The 19,256-nt window shown below is 42.6% G+C and overlaps 2 protein-coding genes across 3 annotated transcripts in view; one reads left to right on the top strand and one right to left on the bottom strand.

Annotated features, from left to right (window-relative positions):
* SUPT7L (SPT7 like, STAGA complex subunit gamma) lies at positions 1 to 14,001 on the bottom strand. 2 transcript variants are annotated; one of them, XM_057371104.1, is made up of 5 exons: positions 13,952 to 14,001; positions 12,620 to 13,276; positions 5,548 to 5,872; positions 4,484 to 4,721; positions 1 to 1,552 (listed from the first exon to the last, which is right to left on the bottom strand). In XM_057371104.1, exons 2-5 carry the CDS (start codon positions 13,030 to 13,032, stop codon positions 1,290 to 1,292), a joined length of 1,239 nt encoding a protein of 412 aa, XP_057227087.1. In that variant the 5' UTR covers positions 13,033 to 13,276; positions 13,952 to 14,001; the 3' UTR covers positions 1 to 1,289. The 2 variants fall into 2 exon arrangements, with proteins under 2 accessions (XP_057227087.1, XP_057227078.1); XM_057371095.1 differs by lacking the exon at positions 13,952 to 14,001 and adding an exon at positions 13,487 to 13,804.
* SLC4A1AP (solute carrier family 4 member 1 adaptor protein) overlaps positions 13,783 to 19,256 on the top strand; it is a 16,542-nt gene continuing 11,068 nt past the window's right edge. The window contains exons 1-7 of the mRNA XM_057371117.1: positions 13,783 to 14,316; positions 15,041 to 15,224; positions 15,896 to 16,018; positions 16,858 to 16,918; positions 17,778 to 17,917; positions 18,043 to 18,203; positions 18,713 to 18,782. Coding sequence (XP_057227100.1) covers positions 13,789 to 14,316; positions 15,041 to 15,224; positions 15,896 to 16,018; positions 16,858 to 16,918; positions 17,778 to 17,917; positions 18,043 to 18,203; positions 18,713 to 18,782 — 1,267 coding nt within the window. The 5' untranslated portion in view covers positions 13,783 to 13,788. The remainder of the gene's footprint in view (positions 14,317 to 15,040; positions 15,225 to 15,895; positions 16,019 to 16,857; positions 16,919 to 17,777; positions 17,918 to 18,042; positions 18,204 to 18,712; positions 18,783 to 19,256) is intronic.

Genomic DNA, 19,256 nt, shown 5'->3' on the forward strand with positions numbered 1-19,256 from the left:
TGCAGGGWYAATTAGGAAAGCCAAAGCTCAGCTGCAGTTGAAACTAGAAATAAATGTGAAGTAGGGCTTCTTRAAGTACACTGGAAGCAAAAGGAAGAAAAACTATTAACATTCTAGAATGTAGGCAATATGTTAACAAAGGATGCTCTTCATACTTTGAGGCTGATATACATGACACCTTTTTTGCTGTTTTCACTGGTAAGTTCTGCCTTAAGGCCTGCCAAGTCCTTGAGCCTTCTAGCAGCATGAAGGAATGAAGCATTGCCTACAGCAGAGGAAGACTGAGTTAGTGAGAACTTAAGCCCATTGAAGCCAACAGGCTGAACGTGAAGGCACKGAGGGAGCTGGCTAATGGCACTGTGAGACCACTCTACAGCATCTTTGCTAGGTCATTATCATCATCAGTGATTGCTCTCCAACTAAAATACCCTGACTTATGACTCTCTTGCTGGCAACAACAGCACTCTGGGAAATTACCACTCTTCTTTATTCAGCGATTGTAAGACCATGTTTTGAGGACTGCATCCACTTTTGTGCTCCCCCTTACAAGGGCACTGCAGCAATTTCAGTGGAAGGTYACAGAGGTGGTTAGGGTGCTGGAGTGCAGGACGATAAAGGACAGCTCAGAGAACATGGTTTCTCCATACTGGAGAAAAGGCTAAACAGAGATCTCATTGTATATAATCACTCAAGAGCTGGGTTAGAGTAGGCATCTCTTCTCAGAGATGAATGACAGAACCAGAGGCAGTGAACACAAGCTGGAACATGTGAAATTCCAACTAGATGCAAATACATTTTTTGTCTTACTGTGAGAGTTGTCAAATATGGGAAAATGTTGCCCAGAGAGATTTGGCATCACCATCTCTGTGGATACTCAATAACTCAAATTAACATAGCCCTTAGCAACCTGCTCTAATTGGCTAAGCTCTGAGCAAGCGGCTGGAGTAGAAACGTCACTAGGTCCCTTTAAACCAAACTATTTAATGGTTCTGTAACTCAGCAAATCTTCTCACAACTACTTTTCACTGGCACGTTCCTCATTAATCTGCCAAAGCAAGCCATGCCACCATCAAACATGAAGGGTGATCTTCAGTCTYATGGATCAGGATGAGGTACAGAAGCCAGCAAAGAGGGAAGCTGAAGTGCACTCCACATCAAACCTCTCATAGTAATTTTATGCAGGTCCCTCACACACCAGGGCCAGCCCTGTGTTGGAATTATCACAGTACTCTCCTATTTTTTTTCAAGTGTCTGTTGCATACCATCAGGACTAAATAAACTGTTCCTTTTCACATCTTCTTCATCTTTTTCTTGCAGCGCTGGTTGAACACGGGTGAGGATCCCATCAAGCTGTCAGCAGAATGAGAACCATAGCTGCTCTCAGAGCCATTGGGACTTTGTGGCATCCCAGCTTCACTCATGCCTGACATCGGTTCCTCAAAGACATCACTGCCTAGRACCCCGTGGCCATGCACATTACCCTCCTCATTTTCCTGTGGCTCCATTTTCACCTGTGCCAAGTTCCAGAGTGGGGACGCATTCACTTCAGCCCCTAGAGAAGGAAAAGGCACGGTAAATAACTGAATAAAAAGATAAATCACAAACAGCACACAGATACAAGGGACAGCAGCAAAGGTAAAGATGGAGCAAAAGCAAAGCCACAGATTAAGCAGGCTGGGGGAAAACAAACAAAACACATCAAGCACTGTGATCATTAAAAAATATCTGTTGACTTATTTAATAGCCAGCAGTTGCCACTTTAAAAAATATGRTGGTATCCCTTCACTGTTAGCCTCTGTGGGATCTTCTCCATGAGAAACAACTTCAYTCTCCAGGAGTATCCCAGAAGCAATGAATACACCAACAGCACAWGGACTAAACCCTGCATAAGCAGGACTTGGAGGCAGTCCAGAAGTCATTATGAGGTCCTTGCAAGTGTCAGACATACTGGGCTTCTGCAGGGGAGGTGAAGGGAGAGGGCAGAGGAGCAGGCAGATGAACAGTCCCAAATACCACTTTCAGCACTGAAATGCAGGGACAGCAGAGCTGCAGTCAGCCACCTGCTGTCTGCCTCCTTGTACTCAACACCCACAGGTCTCATCCCATCCTTCAGCAAAATGGAAAGAAATCCTCTTGGCTCACCCTCACAGACATCCTGCTGGGAAATAGCTCTCTCCCCATTCCTTTTTTTTTTTTTTGTTTATTTCTGGACAAGTGTGCAATCTGAGCACTGATTGAGGATTTTCTGTATAAGATTATGAAACTATATTCCTTTATAAGAGCAAATGTTTTTCTCCCCAAGAGCAGCAATTACAGATTGCATTATTTCTATTTATTTAAAGTTTAAAGAGAGAGAAAAATCCTCTTAAAAATACACTAATTGGTCTCCTTGCTGAGATGGGCATAAACAGCCCAGAACTGAACCAACTGTGAAATCCTCTCTCTCTTTTATAGGGTCAAATTCACATGGAAAATTAAAAAAAAAAAAAATTAAAAACAAAACGAAACTAAAAACCCAACCAACCAACCAAAACCCCAAGAACAAAAACAACAAAAAAAGACCCACTAAAAACAAACAAAATAGGAAGCAATTTCTGGTAAGTTTTCCAAACTTCATGTCTCAATGAGCATGGCTACAGTTTGAAAGCACAACCAAAGCTCTTGCACTGAGCCAAACCCATGACCATTCCCTATTATCAATATACTAGTAAAAATGTTCCAACATGTCTGTGCCAAAAATTCTCCTTTATGAAGAAGTCAGGAATCTTTCCCAGATCAGCTTAGCCCAAAACAAGGTTTACAAGACCTTTATGATAACACAGCTTACATTAGCTCAGTTGCCTTAATGAAAGTCCTTCACWTGTTAATCAGAGGTAAATGCACCCCTCTCAACAACAAAGGACACATCATTAAAATGTTGTCAGTTGCACAGTTAGAGCTCCAGTCTACATAATAATCAAAGGTGCTCACTAAACTAAACTGTGTCTTTCCTTCATCAATTCCTCTTCATCRCTCAGCCTTACTCCTTTCAGATCTGTCACCTGTCACTAAGAGTGTCACTAATGACTAAAAGTACTTAAGCATCAACACAGGATGTTTCATCTTCAAAGCACTTTAACTTCAAAGTACTTTACAAATAAGCTAATCTTCATGTTATCCTGAGAGGCAGAAGAACAAGGAACAATTTTGCCTCCATTTCTCCTACTGCAATGAACGTAAGCAGCCAGCCCACAACTGCAGTGCCAGGTATCCACAGAAACACGGGAAGAACACAGAAGGCTGTAACGAGTGTTTTGCACTCAGACACCGAGGCCTCGCTGCCCTCCCTGCAGGCCTCACACCTGCATTTTGAGATGGCGGTGTCCTAATTGCAGCATCTTTTCTCGCTCCTTAGGATATTACACTCTCCAGCCTGCCCAGGTCTAGACTGGAACTTCTCACAGACGAGATTTCCAAAGGCTCTTGTRAAGTGAAGAGGGATTTTCAGGGAGGAACAGAGCACTTGTATTCTTAATTAGAAAACATCAATTCTGTATCAGAGARGCAAGAGGCATTTCATATACAGCTAGCTTGCTAACCTCTGGGTCTCAAGTGGTAGCTGCTAATACAAAGCTTTCCAGATGAATCACTTACAACCCTGGATGGGCCAGAGGAGTCTGCTGTTCCCTCTCCCACAGAAATGCAAACACTTCACATTTCAGAGGTGCTATGGAAAACAGTATGAGCTTTCAGAAAAACATTAAATGGATTTATGCTTTTTTAAAGCCCATCACAATGCAAAAAAACTAATGGACTCAGAGGACTCTAACCTCACTATATATGCTGCTTAGCTTAGGGTTAATAGGAGGGCAGGCTTCATTTTTTTTTAACCAGATTTTTAAGTGAAAAAGTTATTATTGCAGGGATTTCCAGAGTTCAGAAGTTTCTATACAAACTCAAAACTGCCTCTTTTTCATTCCAGGAAGTTCAGATTCATTTTCCAGGAAGTTCAGCTTCACTAAACAGTGAAGAGAACAATMTATGTAAATATGGAGAAGGCACAGACACAGCAGATTCTCCCATGCTCACCACCAGTGTGCTTAAATACCAACATCAAGGGATGGCACATTGAGGAAAAGAGTGCCATCTCTGTAACCCCACTAATTCATTGATCATTTCACTTCCCATGGCCTCAGCCAAGTACAGCAGGGTTTGGGGTATAGTGTTAGGAGGGATTCCCAGGAGCCCATTTCTCATGTCATTGATAAGCTTCCRTAAAACAGTGACTGTCATTACCAGGGTAACTTCTGAATATGGAGGACAGTACCAAGTACCATTTGCATTTCCAGAATTTATTCAGTGGCTAAACTATATAAGAGACATGGCTTCCCCCTAACTTTGCAAGACTATAAATCTCTCAACATAAATCCAAAACTAACCAGGGAAAACAAGATCAAATTGAACTGCTGAAGGACTGTTTCCACGAGTAGCAAGAAACCCCTACCTGAAGTCTGTGGGGAAGCTTCTACTTCCAAGTTGGCAGAGAAGCGCTCACTTTGAGCTCCAAGAACTCCAACAGGCAAAGACTGGTCACCAGAAGCCAGATCTCCTTCCAGCTCCTCACTTATAGGGAAAGTAATATCACTAACAGGTTCCTCCTTAATCTTCACAGGTTTTGTGTCTTCTGCTGCCTTTTCAGGGTTGACAATCTTCTCATACTCTTCAGAGAGCTGCTTGCTAACCTGTCAAAGATCAGTGGGTGAAAAAGAGGTCGGAAAGGTGAGAGTGACTTCAGAGACTTTGATGCCAATTACATTGCAGTGCACTCYGTTCCCTGAACATTATTAACATCTGACCTGAACGAACAAATAAACAGCTTACCAGCTACACAAGAGAGATTTTTTTCCCTTTTATGTGCACTTTCTATCCTGTAACAAGGGACTTTAATAAGAGGTTTAATCCACTAACATCTGACTGATAAATATGAGCATCTTTATTTTAYAAAGATGATGAGGCTCAGAAATTTAAACAGAGTACAAAACAAARGCAAAGTGTCTCAGTCTTACTCTTCGATTTTACCTATAAGAYTGTCCCCATCTCTTTTGGTTTTACCCATAAGACTGTCCCCATCCTACAGTAACTAACTCACTCCAGCATTAAAAAACCAAAACCCACACCTTCAACAGCTCTGTAGTCACCACTGGGCAAAGTATTCCTTTGTTAATCAGCCAAATATCCCACTAAAGCAGAAAAATTAGTTAATCGGTCAGTTCTGATTTTATCTCTACTTGATAATTTTGTATGGGTAATTCAAGAGCTGGGGGACTCTTCTTAAACTCAGGCAAGCCACCAGTAGGAACATCCATATTCTCAGTAGGGACACAAATAGGGGGCTCTATGTTCCGGTCAAGAAGCTGCTGTTCTATTTTCCTTGATGACTTCTCTCCACATCCAGGAGGTTTTCCAGTTAGCTTTCCCCTCAGAAAGGTTCAGGACTCGCCACAGGAATAAGCAATTGTACTGAGGGTACATTTCTTGGCRCCACCAGGTCCCCAATGCCCTTCTCACCTGAAGCATGTAGCTGTGGTAATCCTTAATGCGGTGCTGCCAGAAYTTCTGCAGTGAAAGCACGCTACCAATGCCCACTTCATGGAAGACCTGCTCCATGACGTCAGGGAAAGGGGTGTGCCCGAGCCGAGCTTCTCGATCCACGGCAAAGCGCAGCAGCTTGGTGAACTTGAGGCAGTACTCATGGGCGATGTCTGTCAGAGTCTCCAGGACACTCTCGTTGGCACACTCAAAGCCYGTGTGTGCCAGGATGGTGGCCATTGACTGGTACAGAAGCTGCCGGCARGAGGACCAACTCAGCTCTGTCACTGGCTCCCCTTTTCCTCTAAAAAACAGAAAAGGCAAAAATAGCACACTTTCAAAAAWTTTAAGGAGTGCATCAGTTGAAGAGGTACTGTCAATAATAAGGTGGTGTACAAAGGGAAAGCAGAGGGTTCGGGGCTCTCCACAGGCTCTCTGTTACATATGAGCACTACCAAACTTGGGTTCTTCCCCTCCTTCCAAATCAGTACTCCAATTTTCATTTTCCCTTCTAATGCCACAAGATTCTTTGGGTGATTCATGAATGTGGGATGCAAATCTTCTGAACCCTTAAGCATCTCCCTTCCCACCCAAGAGCTTTTCTCCTGGAGACACTAATTAAATGGGTCCTTGACACAAACAAAAAAAGATATTTTAAATCACATGAATGCAAATCATTTCTCTTCTCAGTTAATTATATTGCTCTTCCTTATGATCTCTGATGTCACAAGCCTAATAGTCAGATACAAAGGCTTCTGGGATAGACAAGATTGGAATTTCTAAAGCAAAAGAYTTATATAAAAAAGCAAGAAATGAGATATACACACATTTTATAGAATTACGCAGTAGCCAAAAAGACTTTCTCCACCCTCATTTCCAGTTGCCACTACACATGACACTGAAAAAAGTATCCCCATATGCAACCTCAGATGTGAACAACAGGYCCTGGGAGGAGGCCTGGGGAGGTTCTGCCATAAGACAGCATTCCCTTGCCTTGGGTTTTCTTCCACAAAGCAGCATTCTGTGGCCTTGGGTTTGAGACCTCTCTCTGTTGCTAAGCAAAAAGGAGTGACCACAAAGGATGGAGGAGATGGAGAACAACTCACATGAACACTTCAAGCATCATTTACTTCTAGTCAGCCAACCAAATTTTTCATCAACACAAGTTAACAAATAGAAATTCCACAGAGGAAATGGAGGAGTTAAGGCAAGGCTTCTCATAGGGAAACATACAGTTACCAGATTTTTCAACTCACAATTAAGTGCATGTAACCTATTTGCTCGTATCAGTAACACAGACTTCAACTGCTGATGTCAAAAAATCAAATTCCATTACTTCTAAGTATGGTGTTTATGTATTTTTTTACACTCCATTCAGCAGCAAGGGCAGAATTCRGCTAACAATTTCACTCTTCATTTGTTTCTGATCAATTTCTGCCAACATCTTCCATATCCCACCTAGATTATCTGCGTATTACCACACACTCTTTCTGGTAACAGGACCTGATTAAACAGTACACAGACAGTATTGATGCCTTGATAAAATTCTCACTGTTCTCTCTCTCCAACAAGAGCAGGAGGTACCCTTCAGTCTCACTGAGAAGCTGGGACACAGAGCCTCAGCTTATCCAGGACTAACACAGAACACCATTGATACATAGCAGTAAAASAGTGAAGAGGAGTGAAAAGCAAGGTGAAACTTACAACTATCAGGATGAAAACAATTCATTTTTAAGAACACCAGCTCAACATTTTCTGATTATTCAAATAAAGAGGGAATCACACTATATTAAGAGAGGCATAGGATCATATTTCTAAGTAGACATTAAGAACAGCATGTGAATCTCAGGTCATGGATTAATTCCAGTTATTAATTGATGGAAAATGTCGCATCCCAATTTCTACTCAATTATGTAACTACTTTGCAAAGAAGACAGCAGGCACCCTGACAAGATGAATTAAAAGATCATCAGTTTCTTTATAAACCAAGTGTCATCCATACTATTTTTACATCTCACTCACTCCCCCCTCCACCTCAGCAGCAGAATTCTGAAGTTTACAGCCATATGTCTCACACAACACCAGGACAAAGAGATTACAACAGAAAAACACAAGCATCAAAGAAAAACAACCACAAAACCATCCTCAAAATTCATGTCTGTAAAAAAGAATCTCTTCTTTTTTAGCACATATAAAGGACATATCTAGCTGTCCAACAGCCAACAGTTGAGAGCACCTTAGGCTACCAAAACTGAACACCAGGCTACTATTAATACCGACACATTCACTCAAAAGACTATGGGCAAACTTAAATGAGACACAGATTTCAGCAATCCCAAGCAGGATACTTAGTCACTCAYAAAGCAGAGTACAACAACAATTTAGCAATGCATACCACTGCTCAGAAGCAGCAGAGAATATTGTGTCTCTTTTAAAATCCTAGAGGAAAAGAAACTAATTGTGAGCATTAAAATGCAGCTAGGTCACTATGCTAGAAGGCATATAATCAACTTGAAATCTAATCAATTAAAGACAGAGAGAAAACATATTTCAGGTACTGTACTCAAACCCAAATCTCTACCTCTTGCTCTTGGTAAGGCAAATCAATTTTGCTTGGTTTTTCTCATGTTTTCTGTTTCTCACAATAAACAATAGAGAAATATGATTACAAGCCAGAACAGAGAGCAAAAACTGAAATGTTGTTGTAKATGTTAATGGAAACGAACAAACGAGACAATAATTTTTCCTTATCTTCTTTAACTTCCGGGTACTCTCTGGTAAGAATGTACATGCACAACAACAGTCATATTGACAGATTTATGTTGAGAGCAGCTATCTAATGTCAAGCCTTCCCAAAAAGGACAAGCAAACTTCATTTCCCTAATGATCATGGCTGAAGAGCCTTTGTCTCGGATCTCATCCAGATATACAGCACCTACAAAAGCACCCTTCCAGGTATTATCATTATGTGGAATGCTCCCCTCTGCAGCACTTAGTTCTCTTCCTGAAAGGCTCTTCATCCAGCAACCATCAAAAGCCAAACCTACGAAATATATTAGTGGGGTCATATATCTACAAGTAAACATGAGTGCTTTAATCCCTAAAGTTCTGTCACCAGAGATTAACAGGGCAGGGAATTAGGCCTGTGACTTGGAGGCAATCTCCTCTACAGAATGTATAGCATGAAATTTATCACAAATACTGGCCAAATTGCTGTTCTTCAATTCTGAATTTCTAACAGCCTGCTATACATTTATATATGGGTCACTACCACTAGATGATGCTCCAGAGAGAAATCTACCTGCCAAATTCATAAGACCAAAGACCAGCCTTCTCCCACCATTACCAAAACATACAGAACTTCACAAGAGAAGACATGAAAATAATGTCAATTTACTTCAACCAGACTTATTTCCTGATTTAGTATATTTTCAGAACTCACAAACGGCCCATTTCTGTGTCAGTCAGTTAAATGCCAACAAACCACCCCACGAAAGCAGCACAATCCATTCCCTCAGGCTCCTCTCCTGTAAGGCTGTTTTTCTTAGAGGGAAGAGGAGATTGTAACTGTCTTCAGGGGACAGTATCTGGACTAAGAACAAGGAACGGCAGCCAAGGTTCAATCAACTGCAGGAATGGATTGAATTGCTCTGCTCCCTCCTAGGTAAGCATAAGCCAGCAGCAGATGGAGGGAGGGACTGTTTTTCCTATGAACAGGACAATTTGATGAAACATTATGCTGCGAAGTTGACTTTCTACCAAATGAGGTGCAACAAAGCTGCTTTATAGCCATTTTCCTAAAGCAGTAAAATAAAGAAGAACACTGGAGAAACAAGATTACACCTGTCAGAGAATGCACCAAAGAACACAGCACACTAACTCAAATCAGAAAGTTSTTTTCTTTCAGGTAAGAGTCCCTTCACACCCCATCCTGGGTAAGTCTCCTTTTAAATACCTCTGTTATGTCTACAGAAGACTGCACAGGTATGAAGCAAAACTGCTCAACAGATAATGTCAAAAATAAATTGGGTCCCAGTGGTATAACCCAGATAGGTCAGTTTAGAAACAGCCTACACCAAAGTGGTTAGTTCATCACAGGAAGTGTGTTTTGCCCACTTTAATTACCACTGCTCCTCATCCTTCCTAACACTAAAACTGCTATCCCACTAACACACGCTCCTTTACTTCTGTACAGACATTTCTTCACTACAAAACCTTCTGCCAAGAACTGTCCTCTCATTGCAAGCTCCCAATTTTGTTTACAGATTACCTTTCAATGCAATCCAATGTGGTCAGGAATGCAAATGACAGAATGACTGAGAAATCTGTTAAGCAATCAACCATGCACACACAAGAAGAGGCACGTGAGTAGGTCAGGCTTCTTTTGAAGACAGATTCATGATAATCTGAGGAAGCCGATCAGAGAAGATGGAAAAATTARCAGCTGTATTATCACAAGAGTCTCCTGCCAAAATGGCAGTTTCAAGTCCACAGTTCCTTACTCATTCTTCATCAAYTACGCTTTAAGCTTATTTTCTATTTCTACACCAACTAAAACCAAATGTTAATCCCTTATTGTGCATTCCAAGAATTGGAAAATCAAGAGCTAGAAATCACCAGGACCAGATGGTAATTCATCCAGGAATACTAAAGAATTCAAGGATGAAATAGCTGAATARCTCTGGTGAGTCACCTCTTGCTTTAAACTACTTTGGCCCATGAGGACCAGAAGACAGAAACTGTAAAAACATTTTCTTTAAATAGCTTCAGAAGAGATGTGAAAAACTGCAGGCTGGGAAGCCTGATATATTTTGGTGCATTGGGGAAATTCAAAGAGCTAGAGGATACACAAGTAAATATGTTATGCTCAAAATGTATCCAGAGAGCTTTTTTTAACTGTAAAACCTGCTTCACAAACCTACCAGAATCCTCCAAATCTATCAACAAGCAAGTATGTCAGAGATCTCCACTGTGGAGTCCAGGTCTTCCCTCCCCCTGATCTGTGCCAGAATCAATGTATTTTTTATCATGTTTGTTTCAACATACTTATAAATAGTTTGGAAAACTGTAAAAGAAGATTAGTGTAGTGATTATAAAATCATTGTTAGTACAGACTTTGGGGGATTGAAAAGACCAAACCAATTCAAAAATAGCTGCAAATTAGGCTCTGCTTCTTCCTCATCATGTAAGGAGGTGGGGGTTACATRTATGGAACAGGGTAGAGGAAAACCAAAATGAATCCAGGGGATAACAAAATAAAAGACAAGGGGACAGTGTGTCAAAGAATGAAAGTGAATAACAAGGAAATAGAAGAGGACATGCCTATATTAACCAAACCTCTAATCTAATTCAGACTAATTACTCTTAGCTTCCGTTATTCCTGTGTCTAAATGTACCTATACACTGCTTCTCAGACCCAGGCCACTGACAAAAAGAATGAAATTAAAATATGGATTTAGTTGAAAACCATAATTCTGACAACAGACAGAAGGCAGCACAGAATTAAGCACTACCGTGTTTTATCAGCGGGAAGAATGCTCTTCCTTTAATTTGATTTTACACACTAAGAAGCATCAGCAAATCATAGAACTTCAGTTYTGCTACTAGAACAGCTGCTCTTCTTAATTCATGTGTCTTAAAACAGTTAAGAACAAACATGCAATAACAAACTCAAAGCCCTCCTCCTGAAAAAGCATAAATGTGTTTGGGTTGGTAAGCACACAATTAAATTCCAGAATACACTGCAGCTGATTATAAATCCACTCTCAGCCACAAAACATTTCATTTCAAAACTGTCTCTCCAGTTTTCACAACGTAGTCCTTACACTCCCCCACGTGGCTGACCACCAAATAACATTTCTTTACCCAGACCCCAGAAACTCAGAAGGAACAACAGAAAACAAAGCATGGCCAGAGCTATAGGAAACTTAACTTCCAGCTGAAGTCACTGAGGACTGAACAGAACACTTCTCAGTTGCACAAACCACAGGGCCACAGTGCAAGAGTCACAGACCTGACTTTCCTGTGACACGATGGTATTCCCGTCACCCCTCTCTGCCAATTACTTTGTATCTTCCAAGAAGGATGATGGTGTTCCTCCAAAATAGAACTAGAGAATCACTCTACGGTTTAGAGACTCTGTTACCAACTGCAACATCTTCCAATAAAATCATTTTTTACCACCTAAGGCCATTAAAGATCTCCGTGGCATTTAACTGATACATTATATTCCATTGCGGCACATTTACCCATTTTAAAAACTAAAATGTGTCAACCTCTCCCTCAAAAAGTCCCTTAGTGCACACATCAGCAAGGATTAATTCCTTAATTTAAACACACATAACCTACACAGTATTGTGAGATCCTGCAAGAAATGCAACACCTCCTTGTGAATTTTGTGCCTGTCAGAGGGATACATAGGCGGTGGTGGCAATACTATTTAAGCAAAGGCTGGCAGCAGAGGTAGAAGCTACACAAATTTTCTTCACATTTTCTCCAGCCCTTGGCTGGTGGAGCCAGTAGCAGAGACAATTCCCTTCACCCGTACTCATTTCCAGCTCTGACAGGAAGACCACCAAACTGGGTGGAACGTGATAGTCACTGTATTACAGGTCCTTGGCCTGCAATCTTACAAACATGTCATCAAATCAACTTTTCAGAACCTACAGCTGAACAGCCAAAACCTAGTCACGTGTCTTCTGGRTTTTCAATTACAGTAACACTTGAGTGTAAGTGACCTAAATAGAAGGGACTTCACATTGTGTAACTAAAACTGTCAAAACACCACTAAAAACCCATTCACACATATTTAGCGTAGTACTGACAAGACARAAATCAGCACTACACAACCACATTTTACAGATAGGAAGCAAAAGCACATTAATTTTAAACAACGTGTATGTCATTCACACAGGAAGAAGCAAAGTATTTCCTTTCTAAAGCCAGCTTTATACTTAATATACAACTGTCTGACCCTTCATATAACTACATATATATTTTAAAACATTCAGCTTTCCTAGTGAAGAACTAACCTAAAGAAATACTAACACACCTGTAGAAATCACTCTCTGGGTCACTGTGCCTCAGCTGAAATGGCATTTTGGGGGTTTTGCTATCCAGAGGAAGCAGGTCATCGGGGAGAGGTGGAGAGGCGGGACAAGATGGCAGAGGTTCATTCTCTTCAGTTTTTATGCCCTCTGCTTGCTGCTGGTTTTGAGCCTGAGCGGCGGCGATGAGGCTGCGCAGGCGCCGGTTGTGCTGGATGAGCTGGATGGTGTGAATGGTGAGGCTGCAGGGCTCGGAGGGGATGTCCAGCATGGTGGTCGGACGGGGTTTGTTCGCAGACGGCTGGTGCAGGGGAGGGTCCTGCACTTCCACAGTACGAAACTCACGCTGCAGCAGGTCAAAGGAGCTGCGGTTGGCCTGGTTGGAGGAAACCGGGATTTCGCCCCAGTATCGCAGCATTTTCACATGGGTCACCTGTCGCGCTCAGAGCCCAGAAGGCCACCAAGTACTGTGGGTACAAAGGACCCTTGGTGCAGGGAAAAGCACTCTGGGCAGGAACAGCCTGGAGCTGGGATGACGCTCTGACCCACCCAGGTTAGGGCTRCCAAGCAGGCTGTCGCTCAGTGCCTCGCTCAGCAGCGCAGTGTCCTCGACGGCATCAGGTCGCCACTCTGGCATTTAACAGATTGCATCGCAGCTTTTCCTGAGGGGAGAGGGGGCAGAAACAAACGTGAGACATAAATTGTTTCTGTGTGCAACAAGGGCTAGCGCGGGCCCATCATGGCCTCGCTGAGAGGGGCCGGCGGCGTGCATAAATTCCCGGGGCCGCCCTCGATTCGCCTGTCACGCACCCTCGTTCCCTCCCCACCCCATGCCCCGCACCCCAGGCCATTGCTCGCCCACCCCCGCGTACCCCTCGCTGCGCTCCCCTCCCGGCCGCCCAGCCGGAACTGCGTCCTGGTCCGCCACCGGCAGCGGCTCCCCCGCCACCCGCGTTCCTTCAACCCGGAGCAGTGGAGCGCCCGCCGCCGCCACTGCCGTCGCCGCTGCAGTCTCCTCTCCTGCCGCCGCCGCCCTCCCTGACTCGGCCCTCACGCTGCCCCGGGTCGCGCTGGGCGGCGATGGCGCGACCCCCGGAGCTGCGCGCTACCYCCGGCACTGCAGCGCCGCGGCGCTCGTCCCCGGAGGACTCCGTTTGGGGACGGACCCGGGAAGATGGCGGATGCCGCGGAGGCCGAGCCCGCCGAGCCCGCCGCCTTCAAGCGCCCGAGCCGCCCGCTACCCGCGGCCCCCGGACCCGGCGACCCGGGGCACGGCCCTCCGGGACCCCCCCGCGCTGCCACCGCCGCGCCGCCCGCGCCGCGCTACGAGGAGCCACCGTGGGGCAGCCGCCCGCCCGCCGGCTCCGGGTACGGGCTGGAGGTGCTGAAGGGCGGCGTGGTGCTGGGCTCGGTGCGGCTGGAGGACGGCAGCTGGTTCCTGGTGGGGCGGCTGCCCGGCTGCGCCCTGTCCCTGGAGCACCCCTCGGTGTCGCGGCACCACGCCGTGCTGCAGTACCGCGGCGCCGGCTGCTCCCCCGACGAGCCCGGCGGCGCCGATGCAGCCGGCTTCTACGTGTACGACCTGGGCAGCACCCACGGCACCTTCCTCAACAAGGCGCGGGTGCCGCCCCGCACCTACTGCCGGGTGCGGGTGGGCCACGGGCTGCGCTTCGGCGGCAGCTCCCGCCTCTTCCTCCTGCAGGTGAGTCGGGGCTCGGGCTCGGGCGGCTCCGGAGCGTGTGCGGGAGTGGTAAAGGCTGGCCCGGATCGGCTGCAGGGGTTTGCCCGTCTCCWTCGGGTGACTGCCCGAGGTGTAAGGCGGTTTGGAAGCAGCCCAGCGCTGCCGTGGTCGTTTTACTGGGGGAAAAGATGTGGGTATCTGCTGCCGGCTCTGCAATGAGGTTTGGGGCTGGAGGATGGACTGGGGCTGCGGGCTTCTGCTGATGTGCAGTGAGGGGAAAAGGCATTTCTCTCCAACAGCGTGATGCGTTAGGAATGTCTTTCCAACAGTATGATGCCCCAGTAAAGAACTAATACTTGTTTGTGAACGAGCGTGGGTTTATTAGTAGGAACTTTGACAGCACATTTGTATGCTGTACATGCACTTCAGAAGCTGCTCATTTCTCAATTCACCCATTTAGTTCTGACGGGAATTTTTGCCTTCTGCCTTTAAATTACAGTTATAGATGAGATGGATCTGAATACAGTTTACACAGTAATGCTTATTTCTGCCTGCCCTGCTTTGGAAAATACCATTAAAACTAATATATTTTGGAAAGCAAACCATAACTAATGGTCTAATAATTCCACTTTTTGAAGAGCAGTATAATGATATGTTTATGTTGTTAGGCCTAATCTGCATGTGTTGGAAATACTTGTGTGGGTTTTTTTAAAAGCGCTTCTGCTTGTTTTCTGTGTGGACTTAGGGACCCAAAGAGGACCAGGAGTCCGAGTCAGAACTAACTGTGACTGAACTGAAAGCACTGCGCAAGCAGCAGCAAGCAAAATTAGAAAAGACCATGTTGGGAGAGGACTCTGATGAGGAAGATGAAAAAGAGGAGAGAAGTGAAAGGARTCAGAATAGTGATATGACCTGCTCRTGGGGAATGGGTAAGTGATGATGTATGGATTGACTGAGATGTTGAAGATGTGGAAACCAGTTTTCACTGAATATTAGSGTTGATATTCCAGCTGGCTGCCAAGAATCACAATCCAGTCAAARTTTTTGAGTACAAATTAATCCTTTTTCTGTTAAAAGGAAGAGTAGGCAAACCGGAGCCCCTTTTAAACAGGGGAAGGTATTTTGCTTATGCCTATAAAAGGTCATGAAACTGAGAATTTAAGTTGATGCTGTTTGGTTTATTCATGTGATGATGTCCACACTTTTGTTCAAAAGGCAAAATGTAACTGCTTGAGACTTCTATGCAGTATAGCTATCTTTACATTTTAACAGAAAGYCTGCATATTAAAGCTAGATAAATTATAAGGCTTTCTGGAACAAAGTGAGTTGGGTTTTTGAATGAAAACATATAAGCACATAAACCTTTGAAAGTACTGAAACTGACTTGCATCTGCAAAGCTGTGTCATATGTCAGAATAGCTCATAGCAAAAAAAGAATGATTCTTTTTGATTGGGTACAGAAATAATAAAGTTAAGGGAAGTAATTTTAGTAATTTTATGGCATAGCTGCCACTTCTTTCAAACTAAGTTGAAATATACTGGTGCTCTCTTTGTAACGTTTTTCTTTAAAACATTTTTTTGCACTTTGTATGTCTTCTAGGTGAGGATGCTGAGGAGGATGAGGTTGAAGAAAACCCTATTGCTGTTGATTTTCAGGATGTTCAAGATGCCTTTTATATGAAAGATCCTAGGAAGGCTTTACAGGGCTTTTTTGATAGAGAAGGTGATTTTTTTCTAATTAAATGTAATTCTTTTCTACTTAGCAAAGTGTTATTTTGTTGTTTATTTTTTGCAGGGGGATTTAGGGTGTGATGTGACAGCAAACCTTTTCTGTTACATTGTGGGTAATGTTTTTTGTTCAATCGAATGTTGGTGAGTGTTGATGGTGGTTTGGTTTGGGTTTTTTTTATTAAAACTTGGCTCACCATTTAATATTGAGACTTAGTTGCTAATTCCTAAACTGGGAGTTGCAGTGAGCACCTTGTATTCCTGAGTGACACTCAAACTTCACCSATGCTTTGAAGCTATGCTGAAGAAYCAAAACTCATCAATTTCCAGACTATTGGCTTTGGAGATGTCTGTATTTGTATGTAATTGTAAAATGGGAAAGTATAAAAAAGACAAAAGGCAATAATYAAATGATCTAACATTTCAGTGGTTGTTAGTGAAATGTAACGAATATTCACTTATTTGCTGAAAAAATCAGTCTTCAAGATGGACAATACCTGCAAATTCAAATTGCAAACTGTTGTTGCCTCAGAGTCCTTTATTTAATATGTACAGAGACAAGACTGGATTCTTTCTTTGAGCTACATATTCCTCAACAGGCCACTTAGAGGTTTTTTATCTGAAAAAGCCTGGGTTTTGGGAAAAAAAAACTACATGAGCATAATACCAACTGAAGATCCTATGGCTTTAAAAAAGAACAAGTAAGGCAAAATCAGTCCTTTGATATGTAACAAGAGCATTTTWTCTCTTTTGTTTAGCTATGACGTTCTTTTCTGCTGTAAAGATTCTTCCTGCTTATTTCAGTTTTGGTTACTACATCACTTTCTTTTCTAGGAGAAGAGTTAGAATATGAATATGATGATCGTGGGCACAATAGCTGGCTGTGCAGGATCAAGTAAGTATGTCTCCATTCTTTTGGTACATGGAAGTTGACTTTGCTGAATTTGCAAACCAAAGCTGAAGAAATTACTTGTGTCACACTTGGCAARGAAACCAGCTAGATTTTGACTGATATCCTAATACTGAGAAAAGTCAAGGATCATTGTCTTGTTTAGTGTTCTGGAAGGACTTGGTTTTCCTAGTGGATGAAAATCGGGAAAGCAAGAGTTTAGGTTCTTTCAGCTACCCTTGTTTTGCGATATATGTGAAATTGAAATACAAGAGAAGAAACTAGGAAACAATCTCTTTCAATTCCTAATGGGAAAGATAAAAAAACCCCCCCAACCTTGATTCCACTGTGTGCACAATTTGAGTTCCTGTATGGTATAAGGCAGTTTTTCATGGGTTCCTGCCAGAGGCCACTAATGTCATTCTTTCATAAGATAGGAGAAGGTGAGGTGGAAATTAAGTCAACAAGATAAATCTCAACATGACAATGATTGTGCTGCTTAAAAATCCTTTGTTTCAGCCTGGAAACTATTTGTTACTGATGTTATATGAATACCAGATACCCGTACTTTAAATGATTCAGGATTTCACATTTAACCTTTTAACTTCCTGTATTTGCAGGAATAGAGGAAATAAATAGAGGAAAAATTAGTGTTTGGACTAGTGAAATACAAATTACCTCACATGATTTAGGATATCACGCTTGAGYTTTGATTGGTTCTGTATCAAATGARAAGTGRAAATATTTAAACCACAAAAGAAGATTAAAATTAACTGGGAAGAACAATGGCTTTGTAAAATATCTGAGTAGCATTCCTGAAAAGCTGTTTGTGTCTGAGTGTTCTCTGATCCCTYAAACTGAACAGGTTGCCTGTGGATGATGCATCAGGAAAGCAGCTGGTGGCAGAGGTTCTCCATTCAGGAAAGAAAAAGGAAGCAATGATACAGTGTGCACTGGAAGCTTGCAGGCTGCTCGATGCTCGAGGAGTACTGAGGCAAGAAGCAGGTGAATAACTGTGATCATTCTAAAACCCCTAAATTAGGGATTGGACATGGTTATCTTGAATTTACTTTATTGCTGATTGGTATGCAAATAATTTTATTTCTTGCCTTCACCCTTACCTTTCTCAGTATCTCGAAAAAGGAGATCAAAGAACTGGGAAGATGAGGAYTTTTATGACAGTGATGATGACACCTTCCTTGATCGAACTGGCGCTGTGGAGAAGAAACGACTGAACAGAATGAAGAAAGCTGGTAAAATCGAAGAAAAACCAGAGACTTATGACTCCCTGGTAAGAAGAATTATGACATGAGGGTATTATAACTAAGAAGAAATCTTAATGGATCATGGCAGTGGGTGAATGAAATGCCAGAACAGGATACTTTTAAATTAGTTTTAAAGCATTGGGAAGTAATTCCAGGCTTTAAAGTCCACAGGATGCATCCCAAAGAAATATCTCATTGTGCTTSAAAGAATAAGAATCCTGGATTGACAGGCATATGACAGCTATAAGTCCTACAAAGACAGTAGGATGTGAGGGATAGGATGGGTTGGAGGGTACAGTGGTRGTGTAAAACTGCTGCAGAAAAATTATACATACTTTTCCCGTTTCAGAAACTGTTTAGATAATTTTCTATGTCAAGGAATGAGTAAATTGTTTAGGAGCAATCTAGACTTCTAAGCCTAGGAAGTTTTGGTCAAAGATCAGAAATAAAGAAATGGAAGTAATTTCATATGGTATTTGAGTAACTGTCAAAATGAGATTTTAAGATAAAATCTAAGCATGTTGTCCTCTCATAGGTCACGAAGCTAAAAGAAGCAGAAAATGAGCTTTCTGAGATAACAGAGAAGCTGAAGGCTTCAGGGAAAGGTAAGGCATGAAGTTTATTTGATCATAGTGCTTTCCATAAAGAAAAATGCAGAGCTGAAAATTATATTAAGGTTTGCAGGTCACTGAGTTAGCTCAGGAGAATACTTGTGTTCTTTATCCRATAGTTTATGTACTCTGTGTTTGTAGTCATTTACTAATAAATGCAGCTTTATCCAAAGCAAAAAAAATCTAAGTTAAAGTGAGGTGGCAAGTGTACAAGCTCCTGGAGTTCTAGGAGGGTGAGAATTATTACTTTTTATCTGCCCGTATTGCTGAAAGTGACCCAATTTGAGGAGCACTATTTTTTCCTTTCTCTTAAAAATCATTTTGAAGGAAAGAGGAAAAATCTGACCAAAAATGTAGTACCTTTTATTTCCCTTCTCCCACTGTAAATACATTGCAAAAAGGAAAGGTAGGAAGAGAGAAATGCGGAGAAAAAGCATTTGACACTTAAACTATATGTTCAGTGAACAT

The sequence above is a fragment of the Malurus melanocephalus genome, unplaced genomic scaffold, assembly GCF_030028575.1.
Source record: "Malurus melanocephalus ecotype Western Australia unplaced genomic scaffold, MMel_1.1 scaffold_5, whole genome shotgun sequence".
In the NCBI taxonomy this organism is placed as follows: domain Eukaryota; kingdom Metazoa; phylum Chordata; class Aves; order Passeriformes; family Maluridae; genus Malurus; species Malurus melanocephalus.